Source organism: Prenolepis imparis, unplaced genomic scaffold (genome assembly GCF_030444845.1).
Source record: "Prenolepis imparis isolate NDT839.2.m4 unplaced genomic scaffold, iyPreImpa1.0 SCAF_10, whole genome shotgun sequence".
In the NCBI taxonomy this organism is placed as follows: Eukaryota; Metazoa; Arthropoda; class Insecta; order Hymenoptera; family Formicidae; genus Prenolepis; species Prenolepis imparis.
The window spans coordinates 16749597-16767927 of NW_028141168.1; the positions used below are offsets into that span (position 1 = coordinate 16749597).

At 28.6% G+C, this 18331-nt stretch overlaps 3 protein-coding genes across 4 annotated transcripts; all 3 read left to right on the forward strand.

Annotated features, from left to right (window-relative positions):
* Nucleotides 1-1958: 1958 nt before the first annotated feature.
* On the forward strand, nucleotides 1959-5810 carry LOC145941584 (cytochrome P450 4g15-like). Of its 2 annotated transcripts, XM_083047741.1 has the most exons (9): nucleotides 1959-2310; nucleotides 2449-2662; nucleotides 2766-3062; nucleotides 3155-3587; nucleotides 3814-3882; nucleotides 4565-4733; nucleotides 4855-5029; nucleotides 5190-5388; nucleotides 5489-5810. In XM_083047741.1, the coding sequence occupies exons 1-8, from the start codon at nucleotides 2172-2174 to the stop codon at nucleotides 5374-5376; spliced, it is 1683 nt and encodes a 560-aa protein (XP_082903867.1). In that variant the 5' UTR covers nucleotides 1959-2171; the 3' UTR covers nucleotides 5377-5388; nucleotides 5489-5810. The 2 variants fall into 2 exon arrangements, with proteins under 2 accessions (XP_082903867.1, XP_082903866.1); XM_083047740.1 differs by having other exon boundaries at nucleotides 5190-5810.
* Nucleotides 5811-9511: 3701 nt separating this feature from the next.
* On the forward strand, nucleotides 9512-13288 carry LOC145941586 (cytochrome P450 4g15-like). The gene is made up of 8 exons (XM_083047743.1): nucleotides 9512-10061; nucleotides 10193-10406; nucleotides 10573-10869; nucleotides 10962-11391; nucleotides 11584-11652; nucleotides 12326-12494; nucleotides 12619-12793; nucleotides 12953-13288. Exons 1-8 carry the CDS (start codon nucleotides 9932-9934, stop codon nucleotides 13137-13139), a joined length of 1671 nt encoding a protein of 556 aa, XP_082903869.1. The 5' UTR covers nucleotides 9512-9931; the 3' UTR covers nucleotides 13140-13288.
* A 616-nt stretch (nucleotides 13289-13904) lies between these two features.
* LOC145941588 (cytochrome P450 4g15-like) lies at nucleotides 13905-17694 on the forward strand. The gene is made up of 8 exons (XM_083047744.1): nucleotides 13905-14454; nucleotides 14580-14793; nucleotides 14959-15255; nucleotides 15347-15776; nucleotides 15969-16037; nucleotides 16715-16883; nucleotides 17008-17182; nucleotides 17342-17694. The coding sequence occupies exons 1-8, from the start codon at nucleotides 14325-14327 to the stop codon at nucleotides 17526-17528; spliced, it is 1671 nt and encodes a 556-aa protein (XP_082903870.1). The 5' UTR covers nucleotides 13905-14324; the 3' UTR covers nucleotides 17529-17694.
* The last annotated feature ends 637 nt before the right edge of the window (nucleotides 17695-18331 follow it).

Genomic DNA, 18331 nt, shown 5'->3' on the forward strand with positions numbered 1-18331 from the left:
TCTTTCCTTTGTTCTTATTTTGTTTATATCTTTTTTTTTATTTTGTTTCCCTCATTATTTGAAAGTTTTGATTTCCGAGCACGGAAAATGCGAAAATGCCTGCAACTATCATTATACACTATAGCATGTGTTTGCATATCTATGAGATTCAAACCATTTTCACTGTGCGACCATTTAATCGTATTTGCATAATCACTCGTCATGGCGCATTTTAAATCCTAATGATAAATTCATACGCATTTACGTCATAGAAAAAATAAATATTCACATATCCTAAAAAAACATTTTGCAATAATAATGACTATGCATTATGTTAATTATAAAAAATGCTTTTATGTAATATAGGAAAAAATTATTATATGCAATACAAATGGAAAAGTGCCTAAAAAAGAAAGTTAATTAAATATTGTAAAAAAAATTAATTTGATAGTATTAGTATATAATTATATATTAATATGTCACTTTAGAAATGACTTTAGCATATTTATATATGTTGGTATATTTGTGTACAAATTATTAGAGATTCTTATGAATAAAATGATAATATGTCAAAGATATTACAAATATTAAAAAATTTCGAGAGACAAAATTTACGTATACACAAAAATATTATAATTTGAATTAAATAAATTTGTTGAGACTCACAACTGATATCTGATGTTGTTACATCATTAATTATTATTCTTGAATAAATTAAAATCAAATTTAAATCAAATAACTTTGTAAATATTTATTGCAAAATATAAATTACAAAATAAAAAGAAAGACATATGTACTGATAACACTGGTCAACACTAATTTTGTCATAAAAGGAATGACAGGTGATTTTGATAGGATTTTTCCCGTAGATTACGAATCTGAAATGCAAAATGTTCCATCACGTCACGTTTTTGAAAAAAATGGGGTCAAAGTGTCAAAAAACCCGTTTTTGACACTTTTTGAACCTTTGTCACAAAGAAACGGGACGTGATAGAATACTTTCTGTAGGCTCAAATTAAAGCTTGAACCTTAAACTTTAATGTTATGAAGCAAAAAAACATGTGACAATACTGTGAAGTTGTGTAGTACAGGTTTTTTGACCAAGCGCGCGCCAATTTTAATTTTGTAAGTAAATAGAGTCCTAGTATGCTGGCTGACTACTGTTGGACACTTAAAAGACTTTCCTGAAGCAAAATACTCCAGAAAATTATAAAATTATAGCCTTAAATTAGTTTGTTTATTCGATAAATTTTTTTATTTATTTAATAAAGCACCCCGAGTAGTGAGAAGCGAGAGAAATCATTTTATGATGAGACCCCGTAATTTAATTACGGGGCTATCATTTTATGATTTTCTGGAGTATTTTGCTTCAGCAAAATCTCTTTCAAGTGTCCAACAATAATCAACAAGCATATTAGGACTCCACTTACTTACGAGATCAAAATTGGCCCGCGGCCAGTCAAAAAACTTGTGCTACACAACTTCACAGTATTGTCACATGTTTCTTTGCTTCATAACATTAAAGTTTAAGGTTCAAGCTTTAATTTGAGCCCACAAAAAGTATTCTATCACGTCCCGTTTCTTTGTGACAGAGGTTCAAAAAGTGCCAAAAACGGTTTTTTTTTATACTTTGACCCCATTTTTCTCAAAAACGTGACGTGATGGGATGCATTTTGCATTTCAGATTCGTAATCTACGGGAAAAATTCTATCAAAATCCCCTGTCATTCCTTTTGTGACATAAAAAAAGTCGAAAAATGTTGACCAGTGTAATTGCTTAAGAACAAATATATTGATTTCATAAAGTTGCAAAATACGTATTACGTGATAAAATTGTTTTATTTTGTCTGCTACTCATGATATAAATGAGCGTTTGTCGCGTAATTAAATAAGGTCATTGTATAATTAAGGAGTAAAGCAGCGAATATTTTTCCTATTTCCTGACTATTAGCTTATAAAGAATCGATCGAGTATTGCAAGCAGATTGAAAGTTAGAATACTATTTTACAAGACCTGTGAGTGTCTTCTTTGACGTTTTCAGTTTTAACTATCGGAAAATTATTAAAATATTTTTATTAAAATGCTATTGGAATAAACTTGGTGTAATTTTTCAACGCAATTCTATTCTATTAATTGATCATATCAAAAGATCGAAACGTTATCACTGTGACACCATAATAATTTATCGGCATAATGGATGCAATTCCGATAATAACATCGTATTTACCGACCATAGCTTATTCTCTGTTGGCCATCGTTATCACAACGCTAATTGCATTACATTATTATATCGAGACTTCTAGAGTAGTTCGTCTTTCAAGAAGACTACCAAGTATGTATAGAATTTAAACATTTTAACTACTAATGTATTTGCACGTTTATTTTAACACGATATGAAATTGGATTTATATTAAAGCGACACATTATTATCTTTTATTAATTAATAATAAATGTTCATCTTTTCTTTTAGATCCACCGCGCGTACCAATACTAGGTCACGCATTATTATTCGCAGGATTATCTCCAGAAACTATGCTACCTGTAGCTCTTAAATATTATGAAACATATGGATCAGTAGCAAGCATACAATTCGGAACAAGAGTACTAATCTATCTGGCAGATCCGAAAGATGTTGAAATAATTTTGGGTAGTTCTGTGCATCTTGACAAAGCTATGGAATACAAGTAAAAAGTCAAATAATTAACAATCTATATCAATCTTATTGTATCCAATAAGATATTTTTATATCTTATCTATAAAATTCTCTCTCCATACTCTTTTTCATAGATATTTTCAACCATGGCTTGGAGATGGTTTGCTCATCACAACTGGCGATAAGTGGCGCAGACATAGGAAAGTAATAGCGCCCACATTTCACATGAATATCTTGAAGACATTTGTACCTCTATTCTATGAGAATAGCATGGATCTGGTAAGACGGCTTCGCGATGAAGTTGGAAAAGAGTTTGATTGTCACGATTATCTATCAGCTGTAACGGTTGACATTTTAACGGAAACTGCAATGGGAGTCAAAAGAGAAAAAAGGCAAAACACTGGATACGATTATGCCGTAGCAGTGATGAAGTAAATAATGTTTTTCTTAAATTGCATATAAAACTGTATTATTGATTTATAACAAAAAAAAACTTAATGTAATAATAATTTGAATGTTGTAGAATGAGTGATATCTTACATCGAAGACATTATGATTTTACGTTACGTTCTGAAATAATTTTTAAACTTACAAAGTTTGCAAAGAAGCAAAAGAAGCTGCTCAATATTATTCATACACTGACAGATGGTGTAATTCAAGAGAAAGCTAAGGAGTGTGAAGAAAAAAATATAAAAGGTCAACAACAAAAGGAAGTAGAAAATAGCAAATCTATAAAAAATTTGAACGCGACTAGAAATGAAGAAAATGACCAAAATAATGCTACTAAATACACAAAACTGCACTATGTAAGAGATGATCTCGATGATATCGATGAAAATGACATAGGTGAAAAAAAACGACTCGCTTTTCTAGACATGATGTTTGATTTGAAAAAAAATGGTGGACATATGACTGACGAAGAGATTCGAGAGGAAGTGAACACTATTATGTTTGAGGTATGTATCGCAATTTAATATAAATTAGTAAATTCAATCTTTATTTAATAATAGATTCAATAATGAATCTTTTCTAATAGATGTATTAATTTTTGTAATTAAACATTTTTTTTCTCTCACTCTCTTTCTTTACTAAAAAAAGTTCGTGTATTACAAGCTACGTTATTGCACACGAGTTTTATTAATTTGCTGCATTATATGAAAATGAATTATCGATTTATTATAGGGTCATGATACTACGGCAGCAGGTTCGAGTTTTGCACTATGCGCTTTAGGTTGTCATCAGGATATTCAGGTAAATTTATCTGCAACTCAATATTTTTGGAAAAATATCTTTAAAATTTTGTCTAAAATAAGCAATTTTTTTCTTATAAAACAAAGACTAATATAATAAATTTGTGTTATATTTTCGCCTTAATTTTTTAAGTGTAAAATATTCTTTTCAAAAAATTATAAAATTTTTTATTTAAATTTCCATAAAAACACCCATATAATGTTCAATGTCTGCCAAATTGTAAATATTTTGTAAATATTTATAACGCCATATGTTATAGAATTTATTTTTAACTAATTGTGTAAGTTAACAAATTGTGTGTGTGGGCTTTCGACTTTTATGCACATACATCCACAAGTTTGATCTATACTTCCATGTAAGTTAGGACCTATTTTATGTTTACCATCCTCTTCTGTGCTATGATAAGAAGCACACAATTTTATAAACAGTTTCTTTATCGTTAACCGTGTCGCCTATTTTTTAACAAATCATTAATTTATTAATTAAACACTAACACAAAACTATTCAAATTAAAATTATAATTTAACTGATTTAACCTATATATACATTGCAGTGTGACATTTACTTTCTGTCACACACATTCTTATTAGAATATATATTATTATCGATGTTGTCTGATTTCAATATTAATCGAAAGTCGATTGCTCAAAGTCCTCTCAACTTGATGATTTTCATTGTGTAGGCTCGCGTGCATGAAGAATTGGATGCAATTTTCGGCGACAGCGACAGGCAATGCACTTTTCAAGACACTTTGGAAATGAAATATCTCGAAAGAGTTATTTTGGAAACTCTGAGACTTTTCCCACCGGTACCTGCGATTGCCAGAAAATTAAACGAAGATGTAAAGATAAGTAAGTATGTCTGATTAAATACAACAATTTGGAAAGTAATAAATTTCTTTATCATTTATTATAAAAACTTGTTTGTGTATAATTTGAAAGACCAAAATAGTTAATCTTTTTCAAACGACAGTTACAGGTAATTATATTCTTCCTAAAACTGCAACAGTGGTGATACCACAATTCATAGTGCATCGTTTGGAGAAATATTATCCAAATCCAACAGTTTTCAATCCAGACAATTTCTTACCGGAAAAAATGCAACAGAGACATTACTACGCCTTCATTCCTTTTAGTGCTGGACCAAGGTATTTAATAGATAAACAAAAGTGTCCAACACTGAAAGTTACATATTTAAATTAATTTTTTTAAATAATTTTTTATACTATATTATGAGCATTTTGCAAAAATATTTTTTTATGAAAATAGCACAACATGTTATATTTGACAATAAAAAATGTTGTTAAGGTCCTGCGTGGGGCGGAAATACGCTATGCTAAAATTGAAAGTCCTGTTATCGACGATACTGAGGAATTATCGTGTCATTTCTGATGTGTCAGACAAAGATTTCGTTTTACGGGCCGACATTATTTTAAAAAGACACGATGGATTCAAGATCAAGCTCGAGTCGCGCAAGTTGGTATCTTGTACATAATTCAGGAAAACAGTGAGAATTTAACATTTTTATACTTGCGCGAACGTGAACCAAATAAATCTAAACGTGTGTTGATCTATATACCTTGTTAAGAATTCTATTTTTCATCTAGGCATTATACGTTTCCGGTGCAGGTATTTTTATCTCTTCGAAGAATAGTAACTTATAGCTTAGCTATCTATAATATTTTATCCAGAACAATATTTACTTGACGTAACATTTACATATATTTACAAAAAATCGATATATTATATTTAAAATATTTCAAAAAATCAAATGTATATATCGTTTGGCTTATTGTGTGTATAGCATATACAATTATGGGTACAATTTATTTATAGGGGAAACTGCCTGTTGCTAATTACGAAAATAATCACTAAGATTGATCTATTTAATGTAGCTTTTAACAAATAAAGCACGATATAAAAAACATATTTTACTGTTTTATTTTATTCGTAATGTTGATAACATCCCGTGTAATACATATCCTCATCATCTTATCAATATACTCCTTCCTATCCATGATTACCGTCGCTTGACCTTTGTCGGCTTTAGTGACAAAAATGTCCTCATTATCGCGCAGGAACCTTTGGCAATCTTTATAGCTGTTGATAATATGTCTATTTATGAAGCTAGTGTGTTTCTTTTTATTTAAAAATCCATGTAAAGCTTTAGTTATTTCGTTTCTTGTCGACTCTACGAGGTCATTCGGAATCTTAGGACAATTAATTTCTAAATTTTTTGTAACATCGATAACTGTATTAATGCGGTCGTTTTTATCGGTTTGTATAACAGGCATACCAAATTTCTCACCCAGACTTAGAATATCTAAACAGTTATCAGGAACTTTTTTAACACTAAGATTCAAAAGCCATTTCGATCTGTCCATCTTAATAAATGGGTTAGACGAAACTTCATTCTTTCGAATTAAATTATTGAACTTATTTATAGCAGTAGTCTTTTTTACATGATTGAAGGTTAACAATTTATGATAGTTAAATTCAAAAAATCTATCAATTAAATCACGTAGGAAGCAATTAGACATTCTCTTTTCGATGTTGAGTAATCTCGAGTGTAAGTAATTAAGGTTGTAATTTAAATCATTAATTTCTAAGTTCAACAATCTAAGACGAGTTCGTCTAAGCATGTAATTAAATTTGTGGTTAACGCTATTACTATAAGTTATGGACGACCTTGAAGCACATTGTTTAAGCTCCTTACAGTTTGATATCTCGGTTTACTATAGGTATGTTGATGATGTTTTTACTATAGTACCACGTACGGAAATCGACACCATTCTGACTACTTTTAATAGTTACCATCAACGTTTACAATTTACCCATGAAATCGAAACGAATAACATGATTAATTTTTTGGACACAACGGTTATTAGAAGCGAAAGAAAACTCTTGACTAATTGGTACCAGAAATCTACTTCCTCAGGTAGATATTTAAACTATTATTTAAATCATCCGTTCAAATACAAAGTTAACACTATTAACAATTTAGTTGATTACGCTATTTTGTTATCTGATGATCGTTATCACACTAAGAATCTACATATTGTTAAAAGAATCTTATCTAATAATTGTTTCCCTACGGAAATTATAGAGCGTTATATCGATAAGAGAATTTGTTCTTTAAGAAGTGTTCAGAGTGGTGTTGACAGAAATAAGGAATTTGATATTTCTTCTTGTATCTTAATGCCGTATATTAAAAACTTAAGTGATAATATCACAAGAATTATCAAGAAAACAGGTTTAAAAGTAATTTACACCATACCGAAAAAACTAGACACAGTAATTAAACGTGGAAAGGACAAATTACCTTTGACAAATACGACTGAAATTGTATACAGGATTAACTGTAATGAGTGTGACGCTAAATATATAGGGCAAACCAAAAGACACCTTAATACTCGAATGAAAGAACACATGAACAACATAAAAATGCATGTTAGTAACCATAACGTAATAAGCAAACATAGAAGTCAATATATACATGATTTTAAATGGACAACTCCTAGCATTTTACATCGTGAAACACAAACTAGGAAGAGAGAGATAGCAGAAATGTTTTTTATAAAAAAAACTTAACAACACGATTAACCTACAAAAAGACACTGAGAGTTTAAATCCTATTTATGATAAAATTATTAAAGCTGTTTAGCATTGTTTGTTGTCATCCCCGACGAAACGTTTAGTCGACCCATTCAATCAACTTGTGTGTGATTATGTCGGAAAAAAGTTTTTGTTCTTAATTAAGGTATGCTTGTTGAAATATAATTAAGGTTTGCGCTATTTTCTATCAAAAAATTACAAAATTATAATTATTTTTGTCTGTTATTTTTCATATTTTGAACATTAATTTATTTAATTTTAGACTTGAAAAGGACCTGAACCAAAGGTCGAAACGTAGTCTTGTTTTATGTCGAATTAATAAAGATCATCTTAGCCAGTTGGATCGTTTTAATATTTCACCTTTTAAAATTAATACATAATGAGAAAAAATTGCTCATATATAAATTTATATATATTATACAATAGTTATAAATTTATATATAACTATATATTTATGGGCAATTTTTTATTCAAATTATACTTTTTTTTTAAATCGTGCAAAAATTATTTTTTGAATTATTTTTCAATTATTCTTTTTTTTTCCTGAACATATTGACAGAAATTATACACGAAAAAAAAATCGTAATTTGTCTGAAATATCTCTGAAAGAACAAATTCTTTCTCGGATATAGATAGCTGCAAATGTCTTCTTGTTCTTTTCTTAAACTTTTGTTGTTGGAATAGGAATGTTTCTTTATCATGTTTCGAGAAGATATATTAATCGATGAGAAACGTTTCTAAAAACCGTTATAAACATTTTAAAAATATTTTTTAGACGAATATGTGCTAACTGAATATAAACATACATGTAGATATATAAACATATGTAAGAGAATTATTCTTTCCAAAAATAATAAAACTATATTTTTTAACTTTATTTATATACTTGTAGATTCTGCAAACAATATAAATCTAAAACTTATTAAAGAAAAAATTAATATCTTTTTATACAAAAAAAATGTAATATTACAAAATATTTATTATATTAATATTATATTTCTTTACATTACTTTATATTAATGTATGCTAAATCATACCCAGCACTAAGGTAAATATTAAAATTGCAATAAAACTCTCAAAGAAATGACAAAATATTTTTATTTATTTGAAACTATAGTTCTTTGTCAACAATATACGTTAAACATTAACATAAATTTATCATTGTTTCATATTATAAATTAAAAATTTTTTTAAGTGATTTTTGGTAAGATTTACCGGTTTGCTAAATTGTACCCATTATGAGTTTTTAAATCGTACCTCTAAAAAAATTAAAAAATTGTAACAAAAATAAAATTTTATTTTCTACAAAAGTGTTCTCAGTCTGCAACAAAACATATCTATAAGAATGTCGTATTTATAATCATAAATTTTCTTCAAAAATTTAACAAAAATACTTTTTGTATCACACAAAAATATAAATAAGTATATTATCTCAATATAATTATAAAATTTGATAATATTTTCTTCGATTGTCCATCTAAATATAAAGAAAAAATAACTATACCTAAGTAAAAAAATTAATTTAATAAATCATATAATATAAGATAAAGTTAGTAATACATTTTACCGAACTTCCATTGCTTTGTCAAATTTGTGAATAAAAAAATAATCTTAAAACATTTTGCCGATTTTTCAACGCTTCCACATACAGAATTAAATAAGATAAAAAAATATTTTAATAATAAGTTTAATTGCTTATCTTTCGCAATGTGATAGCTTAGGTACAGAGTGCCGAATATTACATAAAAATTACAGAAAATAAATTTATTAACGTCGTAAAAAAAAAAAAAACATTGCGACATTCGAGTAAGAGTTATGATACAATAACGTTAATAATTTAAAATATTTTAATTTTGTTTATGTATTTACGTACTTCATACATTACAAATGTAAAAATTTAATTAGCATACCAAACAAAGGAAACGTATTTCCTGAGGTAGCTTTTCAGGAAATGAGTTAGAAAAATGATCATAATAGAATCGCAATAGTAAACTTTAGTAGCTAAACAATAAGAATTACTATTAAGGCTCTTCCGTATTAAATACAAATATATAAGTGATAGGCCTATTTTTTAAGATTTTTAGTAGATAAACTTTGTAGCTAAACTTTCATCGAGTGTCACTCTTCGACAATACTATTGTAAACGTTATTATCAACGTTATTACATTATTGCAAATAAATTAAACATATAAAAATTGTTGTATAAACTGTGAAAATTTTTGACGCTTTTATGATTGCCGATAAGAAATAAAGTATTTTTTTATTAAAGTACTGTAAAAGAAAATTTCTTACAATTTTCTAAAGTGAACATATTACTTATCATAGCGTTTTACGAAAAACTAGAAAAATAACGCTGTTATCGCAAAACAATATCGTAATACAGTATCGTAGTACAGTAATATCGCATTACCGCAATAGAAAAATTTATCGCCACGATGAGTACGACAATATTGTATTTTTCTAATATAATTTATTGTCTGTTGGCCGTACTTATCGTAACGCTAATAGCATTGTATTATTACGTCGAACGTTCTAGAGCAGTTTGTCTCGTGAAAAAACTACCAGGTATGTATTCTACAAAAATAAATTTCTTAATTTACTGTATACTAATAACAATAATTTCTTGTTATCCAATACAAATTTTTAGGTGATTTATATTTTATCTAATATTGATTTACAATACTCATTTTTTTTAGGTCCACCACACATACCTATCATAGGTCACGGACTAATAACTTTTAGAATGTCTCCAGAAGCTGTAATACGTTTAGCTATGCAATATTTTGATATATATGGACCAGTAGCAGGTGCATATTCTGGAACAAGAGCAATAGTCTTCTTGGAAGAACCACAAGATATTGAAATAATTTTGAGTAACCCTGCACATAACGACAAATCCGTGGAATATGAGTAAGAAATCAAATAAATCAAAATTCTACATATTATATTGTTTTTATATAAAAATGATATAATTATATAGTTTTATGCTTAAGATACTTCATGTATTATTACATGAAACAATATTAAGTAAAAAACAGATATCGACAATTTCAAATCTCTCTTCTCCTTATTATAGATTTTTCCAACCATGGCTTGGAGATGGTTTGCTCATCACAACTGGCGATAAGTGGCGCAGACATAGAAAAATAATAGCGCCCACATTTCACACGAGTATTTTGAAGACATTTGTACCTCTGTTTTATGAGAATAGCATGGATCTGGTAAGACGGCTTCGCGATGAAGTTGGAAAAGAGTTCGATTGTCACGATTATCTATCAGCTGTAACGGTTGACATTTTAACGGAAACTGCAATGGGAGTCAAAAGAGAAAAAAGACAAAACACTGGATACGATTATGCCGTAGCAGTGATGAAGTAGGTATTGTTTTTTGTCTTAAAATTATAATACTATATTACTGAACATATATAAAAAAATAGAACTCAACATAATAATTCGAATGTCGTAGAATGAGCGATATCTTACATCGAAGGCATTATAATTTTATGTTACGTTCTGACATAACTTTTAAATTTACAAAGTTTGCGAAGAAGCAAGAGAAATTGCTCAGAATTATTCACTCACTGACAAATCATGTTATTAAAGAAAAATCTAAGGATATAGAAGAGAAATTTATAGAAAATCAACAGGAAAAGGAAGTGCAAAATAACAATATGGAAAATTTGAATGCAACCAGAAATGAAGGAAATGACAAAAATAATGCCACTAAGTACACAAAACTGCATTATGTAAGAGATGATCTCGATGATATTGATGAAAACGACGTAAATGAAAAAAAACGACTCGCCTTCCTAGATACGATGTTGGATTTGAAAAAAAATGGTGGACAGATGACTGACGAGGAGATTCGAGAGGAAGTAAACACTATCATGTTTGAGGTATGTACTGTATTTTAATATAAAAACTCAATTACATAATAAATCTTCTAATTAATGTATTATTTTTTATAATTAAAAGTTTTCTTTCATTATCTTTCTTCAAAAAATTTTGTGTATTGTAAGCTACGCTACTGTACTGTGAGTATGCTAATTTGATGCATTGTTAGGAAATTAATTAATGATTTATTACAGGGTCATGATACCACAGCAGCTGGCTCAAGTTTTGCACTATGTGTTTTAGGGTGTCATCAAGATATTCAGGTAAGTTTACTTGCAACTCAATATTTATGGAAAGAAATCCTTAAAATTTTATTCAAGTTTTTACTAAAATTTTTTTTACAATGAGAAATAAAATAATAACTTTGTGTCACATTTTTGCTTTAATTCTTTATATGTAGAAAGATTTTTCAAAATATAATCAAATTCTCAAATGTAATTATTTTATATATGTAAATTTAATTATATATTTATTCATTATATATTTAGACCAAATTATTAATATTTTGTAAATATTTATATATAATGCTGTATGTTATAAAATTTATTTTTTAACTACGTTAAAAAATTGTGTGTAAGACTTTACGAGACATTTATACACAAGTTTTACCCATAATCTCATGTTAAAACTATTTTATATTTACTATCCTTTTCTGCTATATGACAAGAAGCACAGAATTTCATAAACAGTTTTTTACTATTAATCGCGTCGCCCATTTTAACAAATCATTAATTTCTTAAATAAAAAAAATAAACTACTAATAATAAACTATTCAAATTAGAATTTAACCGAATCCTATATAGTCATTGCAGTATGTGTGACATTCACTTTCTGTCGTTCTTATTAAAATATATATTATCGATGCTGTCTGATTTCAAAATTAATCGAAAGTCGATTGCTCGAAGTCCTCTCAACTTGATGATTTTCACTGAGCAGGCTCGTGTGCATGAAGAATTGGATGCAATTTTCGGCGACAGCGACAGGCAATGCACTTTTCAAGACACTTTGGAAATGAAATATCTTGAAAGAGTTATTTTGGAAACTCTGAGACTTTTTCCGCCGGTACCTATAATTGCCAGAAAACTTAACGAAGATGTAAAAATAAGTAAGCATGTCTGATTAAATACAACAATAATATGGAAAGTTATAAATTTCTTTATCATTTATTGTAAAAATTAGTTTGTGTAGAGTTTGAAAGACTAAAACAGTTCATCTTTTTCTTACAACAGTTACAGGTGATTATATTCTTCCAAAAACTGCCACGGTAGTGATAGGACAATTCGGAGTGCATCGTTCGGAGAAATATTATCCAAATCCAACAGTTTTTAATCCGGATAATTTCCTACCGGAAAAAATGCAACAAAGACATTACTACGCCTTCATTCCTTTTAGTACTGGACCAAGGTATTTAATAGATAAACAAAAGTATCCAACACTGAAAGTTACATATTTAAATTAATTTTTTTAAATAATTTTTTATACTATATTATGAGCATTTTGCAAAAATATTTTTTTATGAAAATAGCACAACACGTTATATTTGACAATAAAAATGTTGTTAAGGTCCTGCGTGGGGCGGAAATACGCTATGCTAAAATTGAAAGTCCTGTTATCGACGATACTGAGGAATTATCGTGTCATTTCTGATATATCAGACAAAGATTTCGTTTTACGGGCCGACATTATTTTAAAAAGACAGGATGGATTTAAGATCAAGGTCGAGCCACGCAAGCCAGGATCTTTGATATAATTCAGAAAAACAGAGAATTTAATACTCGCGCAAACGTGAGCCATATAAATTTAAGAATGTTATTTTCTGTATACATTATACGTTTGGGGAACAGGTATTCTTTTCAAAGAATAGTAACTAGATATAATATTTTTTCACAACAATATTTTGATGTAGTGTTACATTTAAAAATCAATATATTTGTTATATTTAAAATAAATATTATAAAATATATATATATATATATATATATATATATAATGTATATATAATTTATTATATATATTATAAAGGTATCTCAAAACATCAGATGTCTACATATTATGTATATCATTTACCTTAGAATAAGTGTTTGCACACGCGCATGCATGATAAAAGGAAATCGAATATTAAAATCGAATATTGCCACTTCTGTTTCAAATACATCCTGTAAACATTTTCGCGTTTATTGATGCATTTCCGCATTTCCGCTTGAAAGAGTTTACAAGTTTGACGGACCGCGCTAATTCTTTCAAAGTTGATAAAATCGGATATTGGCACGCTCGATTAGACTTTCAAATCAAAGCTCATTGCTGAATGATAATTTAAAACAGCAAAATGATTTTCTCTTAAAAATCGTCACATGGTTTTTGTAACGTAAAAACACGTATTAGTATAAATCGATTTCCTATTCGATAACGAATGGATGCGACATATGACCTATGAAAATTTGTATTGTCGTGTTGTCTTGACGTCAATTCAGATGACGAAATGATAATTGATGTTATACATATGTAAGTGTTACAATATCGTATATTAAGGGTGCAAGATATCAGCATACGAAACCAACTACATATTTTCTGAGCTAACTCAGAGAAGAGAGTTAGATAGACAAGTGTCTGCCTAAGTCGCAGTAGTACTAGCGAAACTGTCCTCATGTGTCATTCTTGGACAGCACTATTATAAACACTATTATCACTGATTGTTTCAAACAAATTAGATTATTTATAAATTAGATCAAAATATTGTACAAACTGTAAAAATCTTGACGCTTTCATATTTGGCGCTAAAAAAGACAATATTTTTTATTAAATTGCTGTTAAATTTCTTATAACTTTTTAAAGTGAGCATATTACTTATAACGTTATACGAAAAGCTTGAAAAATAACAGACCGCCGTTATCGTGAAACAGTTTATCGCAACACAGTAAAATAATTTGTCACCGCGATGGATGCGACAATATTGTATTTATCTAATATAGCTTATTGTCTGCTGGCCATACTTATCGTAACGCTAATTACATTGTATTATTACATCGAGTGTTCTAGAGCAGTTTGTCTCGTGAAAAAACTACCAGGTATGTATTCTACAAAAATAAATTTCTTAATTTACTGAATAATAATAATTTCTTGTTATCCAATAAAAATTTTTAGGTGATTTATATTTTATCTAATATTGATTTACAATACTCATTTTTTTTAGGTCCACCACACATACCTATCATAGGTCACGGACTAATAACTTTTAGAATGTCTCCAGAAACTGTAATACGTTTAGCTATGCAATATTTTGATATATATGGATCAGTAGCAGGTGCATATTTTGGAACAAGAGCAATAGTCTTCTTGGAAGATCCACAAGATATTGAAATAATTTTGAGTAACCCTGCACATAACGACAAATCCGTGGAATATGAGTAAGAAATCAAATAAATCAAAATTCTACATATTATATTGTTATTATATAAAATTGATATAACTATATAGTTTTATGCTTAAGATACTTCATGTATTATTACATGAAACAATATTAAGTAAAAACAGATATCGACAATTTCAAATCTCTCTTCTCCTTATTATAGATTTTTCCAACCATGGCTTGGAGATGGTTTGCTCATCACAACTGGCGATAAGTGGCGCAGACATAGAAAAATAATAGCACCCACATTTCACACGAGTATTTTGAAGACATTTGTACCTCTGTTTTATGAGAATAGCATGGATCTGGTAAGACGGCTTCGCGATGAAGTTGGAAAAGAGTTCGATTGTCACGATTATCTATCAGCTGTAACGGTTGACATTTTAACGGAAACTGCAATGGGAGTCAAAAGAGAAAAAAGACAAAACACTGGATACGATTATGCCGTAGCAGTGATGAAGTAGGTATTGTTTTTGTCTTAAAATTATAATACTATATTACTGAACATATATAAAAAAATAGAACTCAACATAATAATTCGAATGTTGTAGAATGAGCGATATCTTACATCGAAGGCATTATAATTTTATGTTACGTTCTGACATAACTTTTAAATTTACAAAGTTTGCGAAGAAGCAAGAGAAATTGCTCAGAATTATTCACTCACTGACAAATCATGTTATTAAAGAAAAATCTAAGGATATAGAAGAGAAATTTATAGAAAATCAACAGGAAAAGGAAGTGCAAAATAACAATATGGAAAATTTGAATGCAACCAGAAATGAAGGAAATGACAAAAATAATGCCACTAAGTACACGAAACTGCATTATGTAAGAGATGATCTCGATGATATTGATGAAAACGACGTAAATGAAAAAAAACGACTCGCCTTCCTAGATATGATGTTGGATTTGAAAAAAAATGGTGGACAGATGACTGACGAGGAGATTCGAGAGGAAGTAAACACTATCATGTTTGAGGTATGTACTGTATTTTAATATAAAAACTCAATTACATAATAAATCTTCTAATTAATGTATTATTTTTTATAATTAAAAGTTTTCTTTCATTATCTTTCTTCAAAAAATTTTGTGTATTGTAAGCTACGCTACTGTACTGTGAGTATGCTAATTTGATGCATTGTTAGGAAATTAATTAATGATTTATTACAGGGTCATGATACCACAGCAGCTGGCTCAAGTTTTGCACTATGTGTTTTAGGGTGTCATCAAGATATTCAGGTAAGTTTACTTGCAACTCAATATTTATGGAAAGAAATCCTTAAAATTTTATTCAAGTTTTTACTAAAATTTTTTTTACAATGAGAAATAAAATAATAACTTTGTGTCACATTTTTGCTTTAATTCTTTATATGTAGAAAGATTTTTCAAAATATAATCAAATTCTCAAATGTAATTATTTTATATATGTAAATTTAATTATATATTTATTCATTATATATTTAGACCAAATTATTAATATTTTGTAAATATTTATATATAATGCTGTATGTTATAAAATTTATTTTTTAACTAAGTTAAAAAATTGTGTGTGTGGGACTTTACGAGATATTTATACACAAGTTTTACCCATAATCTCATGTTAAAACCTATTTTATATTTATTATCCTTTTCTGCTATATGACAAGAAGCACAGAATTTCATAAACAGTTTTTTACTATTAATCGCGTCGCCCATTTTAACAAATCATTAATTTATTAAATAAAAAAAAATAAACTACTATTAATAAACTATTCAAATTAGAATTTAACCGAATCCTATATAGTCATTGCAGTATGTGTGACATTCACTTTCTGTCGTTCTTATTAAAATATATATTATCGATGCTGTCTGATTTCAAAATTAATCGAAAATCGATTGCTCGAAATCCTCTCAACTTGATGATTTTCACTGAGCAGGCTCGTGTGCATGAAGAATTGGATGCAATTTTCGGCGACAGCGACAGGCAATGCACTTTTCAAGACACTTTGGAAATGAAATATCTTGAAAGAGTTATTTTGGAAACTCTGAGACTTTTTCCGCCGGTACCTATAATTGCCAGAAAACTTAACGAAGATGTAAAAATAAGTAAGCATGTCTGATTAAATACAACAATAATATGGAAAGTTATAAATTTCTTTATCATTTATTGTAAAAATTAGTTTGTGTAGAGTTTAAAAGACTAAAATAGTTCATCTTTTTCTTACAACAGTTACAGGTGATTATATTCTTCCAAAAACTGCCACGGTAGTGATAGGACAATTCGGAGTGCATCGTTCGGAGAAATATTATCCAAATCCAACAGTTTTTAATCCGGATAATTTCCTACCGGAAAAAATGCAACAAAGACATTACTACGCCTTCATTCCTTTTAGTGCTGGACCAAGGTATTTAATAGATAAACAAAAGTGTCCAACACTGAAAGTTACATATTTAAATTAATTTTTTTAAATAATTTTTTATACTATATTATGAGCATTTTGCAAAAATATTTTTTTATGAAAATAGCACAACACGTTATATTTGACAATAAAAATGTTGTTAAGGTCCTGCGTGGGGCGAAAATACGCTATGCTGAAATTGAAAGTCCTGTTATCGACGATACTGAGGAATTATCGTGTCATTTCTGATGTATCAGACAAAGATTTCGTTTTACGGGCCGACATTATTTTAAAAAGACAGGATGGATTTAAGATCAAGGTCGAGCCATGCAAGCCAGGATCTTTGATATAATTCAGAAAAACAGAGAATTTAATACTCGCGCAAACGTGAGCCATATAAATTTAAGAATGTTATTTTCTGTATACATTATACGGTTGGGGAGCAAGTATTCTTTTCAAAGAATAGTAACTAGATATAATATTTATTCAGAACAATATTTTGATGTAGTGTTACACTTAAAAATCAATATATTTGTTATATTTAAAATAAATATTATAAAATATATATATATATATAATGTATATATAATTTATTATATATATTATAAAGGTATCTCAAAACATCAGATGTCTACATATTATGTATATCATTTACCTTAGAATAAGTGTTTGCACACGCGCATGCATGATAAAAGGAAATCGAATATTAAAATCGAATATTGCCACTTCTGTTTCAAATACATCCTGTAAACATTTTCGCGTTTATTGATGCATTTCCGCATTTCCGCTTAAAAGAGTTTACAAGTTTGACGGACCGCGCTAATTCTTTCAAAGTTGATAAAATCGGATATTGGCACGCTCGATTAGACTTTCAAATCAAAGCTCATTGCTGAATGATAATTTAAAACAGCAAAATGATTTTCTCTTAAAAATCGTCACATTGTTTTTGTAACGTAAAAACACGTATTAGTATAAATCGATTTCCTATTCGATAACGAATGGATGCGACATATGACCTATGAAAATTTGTATTGTCGTGTTGTCTTGACGTCAATTCAGATGACGAAATGATAATTGATGTTATACATATGTAAGTGTTGCAATATATTCGCCCAAATTATTACAGAATCATCATAAAAAGCCATAACCGATCTA

Coding starts and splice junctions, on each gene's coding strand:
- LOC145941584 (XM_083047740.1), top strand. CDS start 2,172: ATGGATGCAATTCCGATAATAACATCGTATTTACCGACCATAGCTTAT. Junction 3,588..3,813: donor TGAACACTATTATGTTTGAG/GTATGTATCGCA, acceptor GATTTATTATAG/GGTCATGATACTACGGCAGC. Junction 3,883..4,564: donor GTTGTCATCAGGATATTCAG/GTAAATTTATCT, acceptor TTCATTGTGTAG/GCTCGCGTGCATGAAGAATT.
- LOC145941586 (XM_083047743.1), top strand. CDS start 9,932: ATGAGTACGACAATATTGTATTTTTCTAATATAATTTATTGTCTGTTG. Junction 10,062..10,192: donor TCTCGTGAAAAAACTACCAG/GTATGTATTCTA, acceptor CATTTTTTTTAG/GTCCACCACACATACCTATC. Junction 10,407..10,572: donor GACAAATCCGTGGAATATGA/GTAAGAAATCAA, acceptor TCCTTATTATAG/ATTTTTCCAACCATGGCTTG.
- LOC145941588 (XM_083047744.1), top strand. CDS start 14,325: ATGGATGCGACAATATTGTATTTATCTAATATAGCTTATTGTCTGCTG. Junction 14,794..14,958: donor GACAAATCCGTGGAATATGA/GTAAGAAATCAA, acceptor TCCTTATTATAG/ATTTTTCCAACCATGGCTTG. Junction 15,777..15,968: donor TAAACACTATCATGTTTGAG/GTATGTACTGTA, acceptor GATTTATTACAG/GGTCATGATACCACAGCAGC.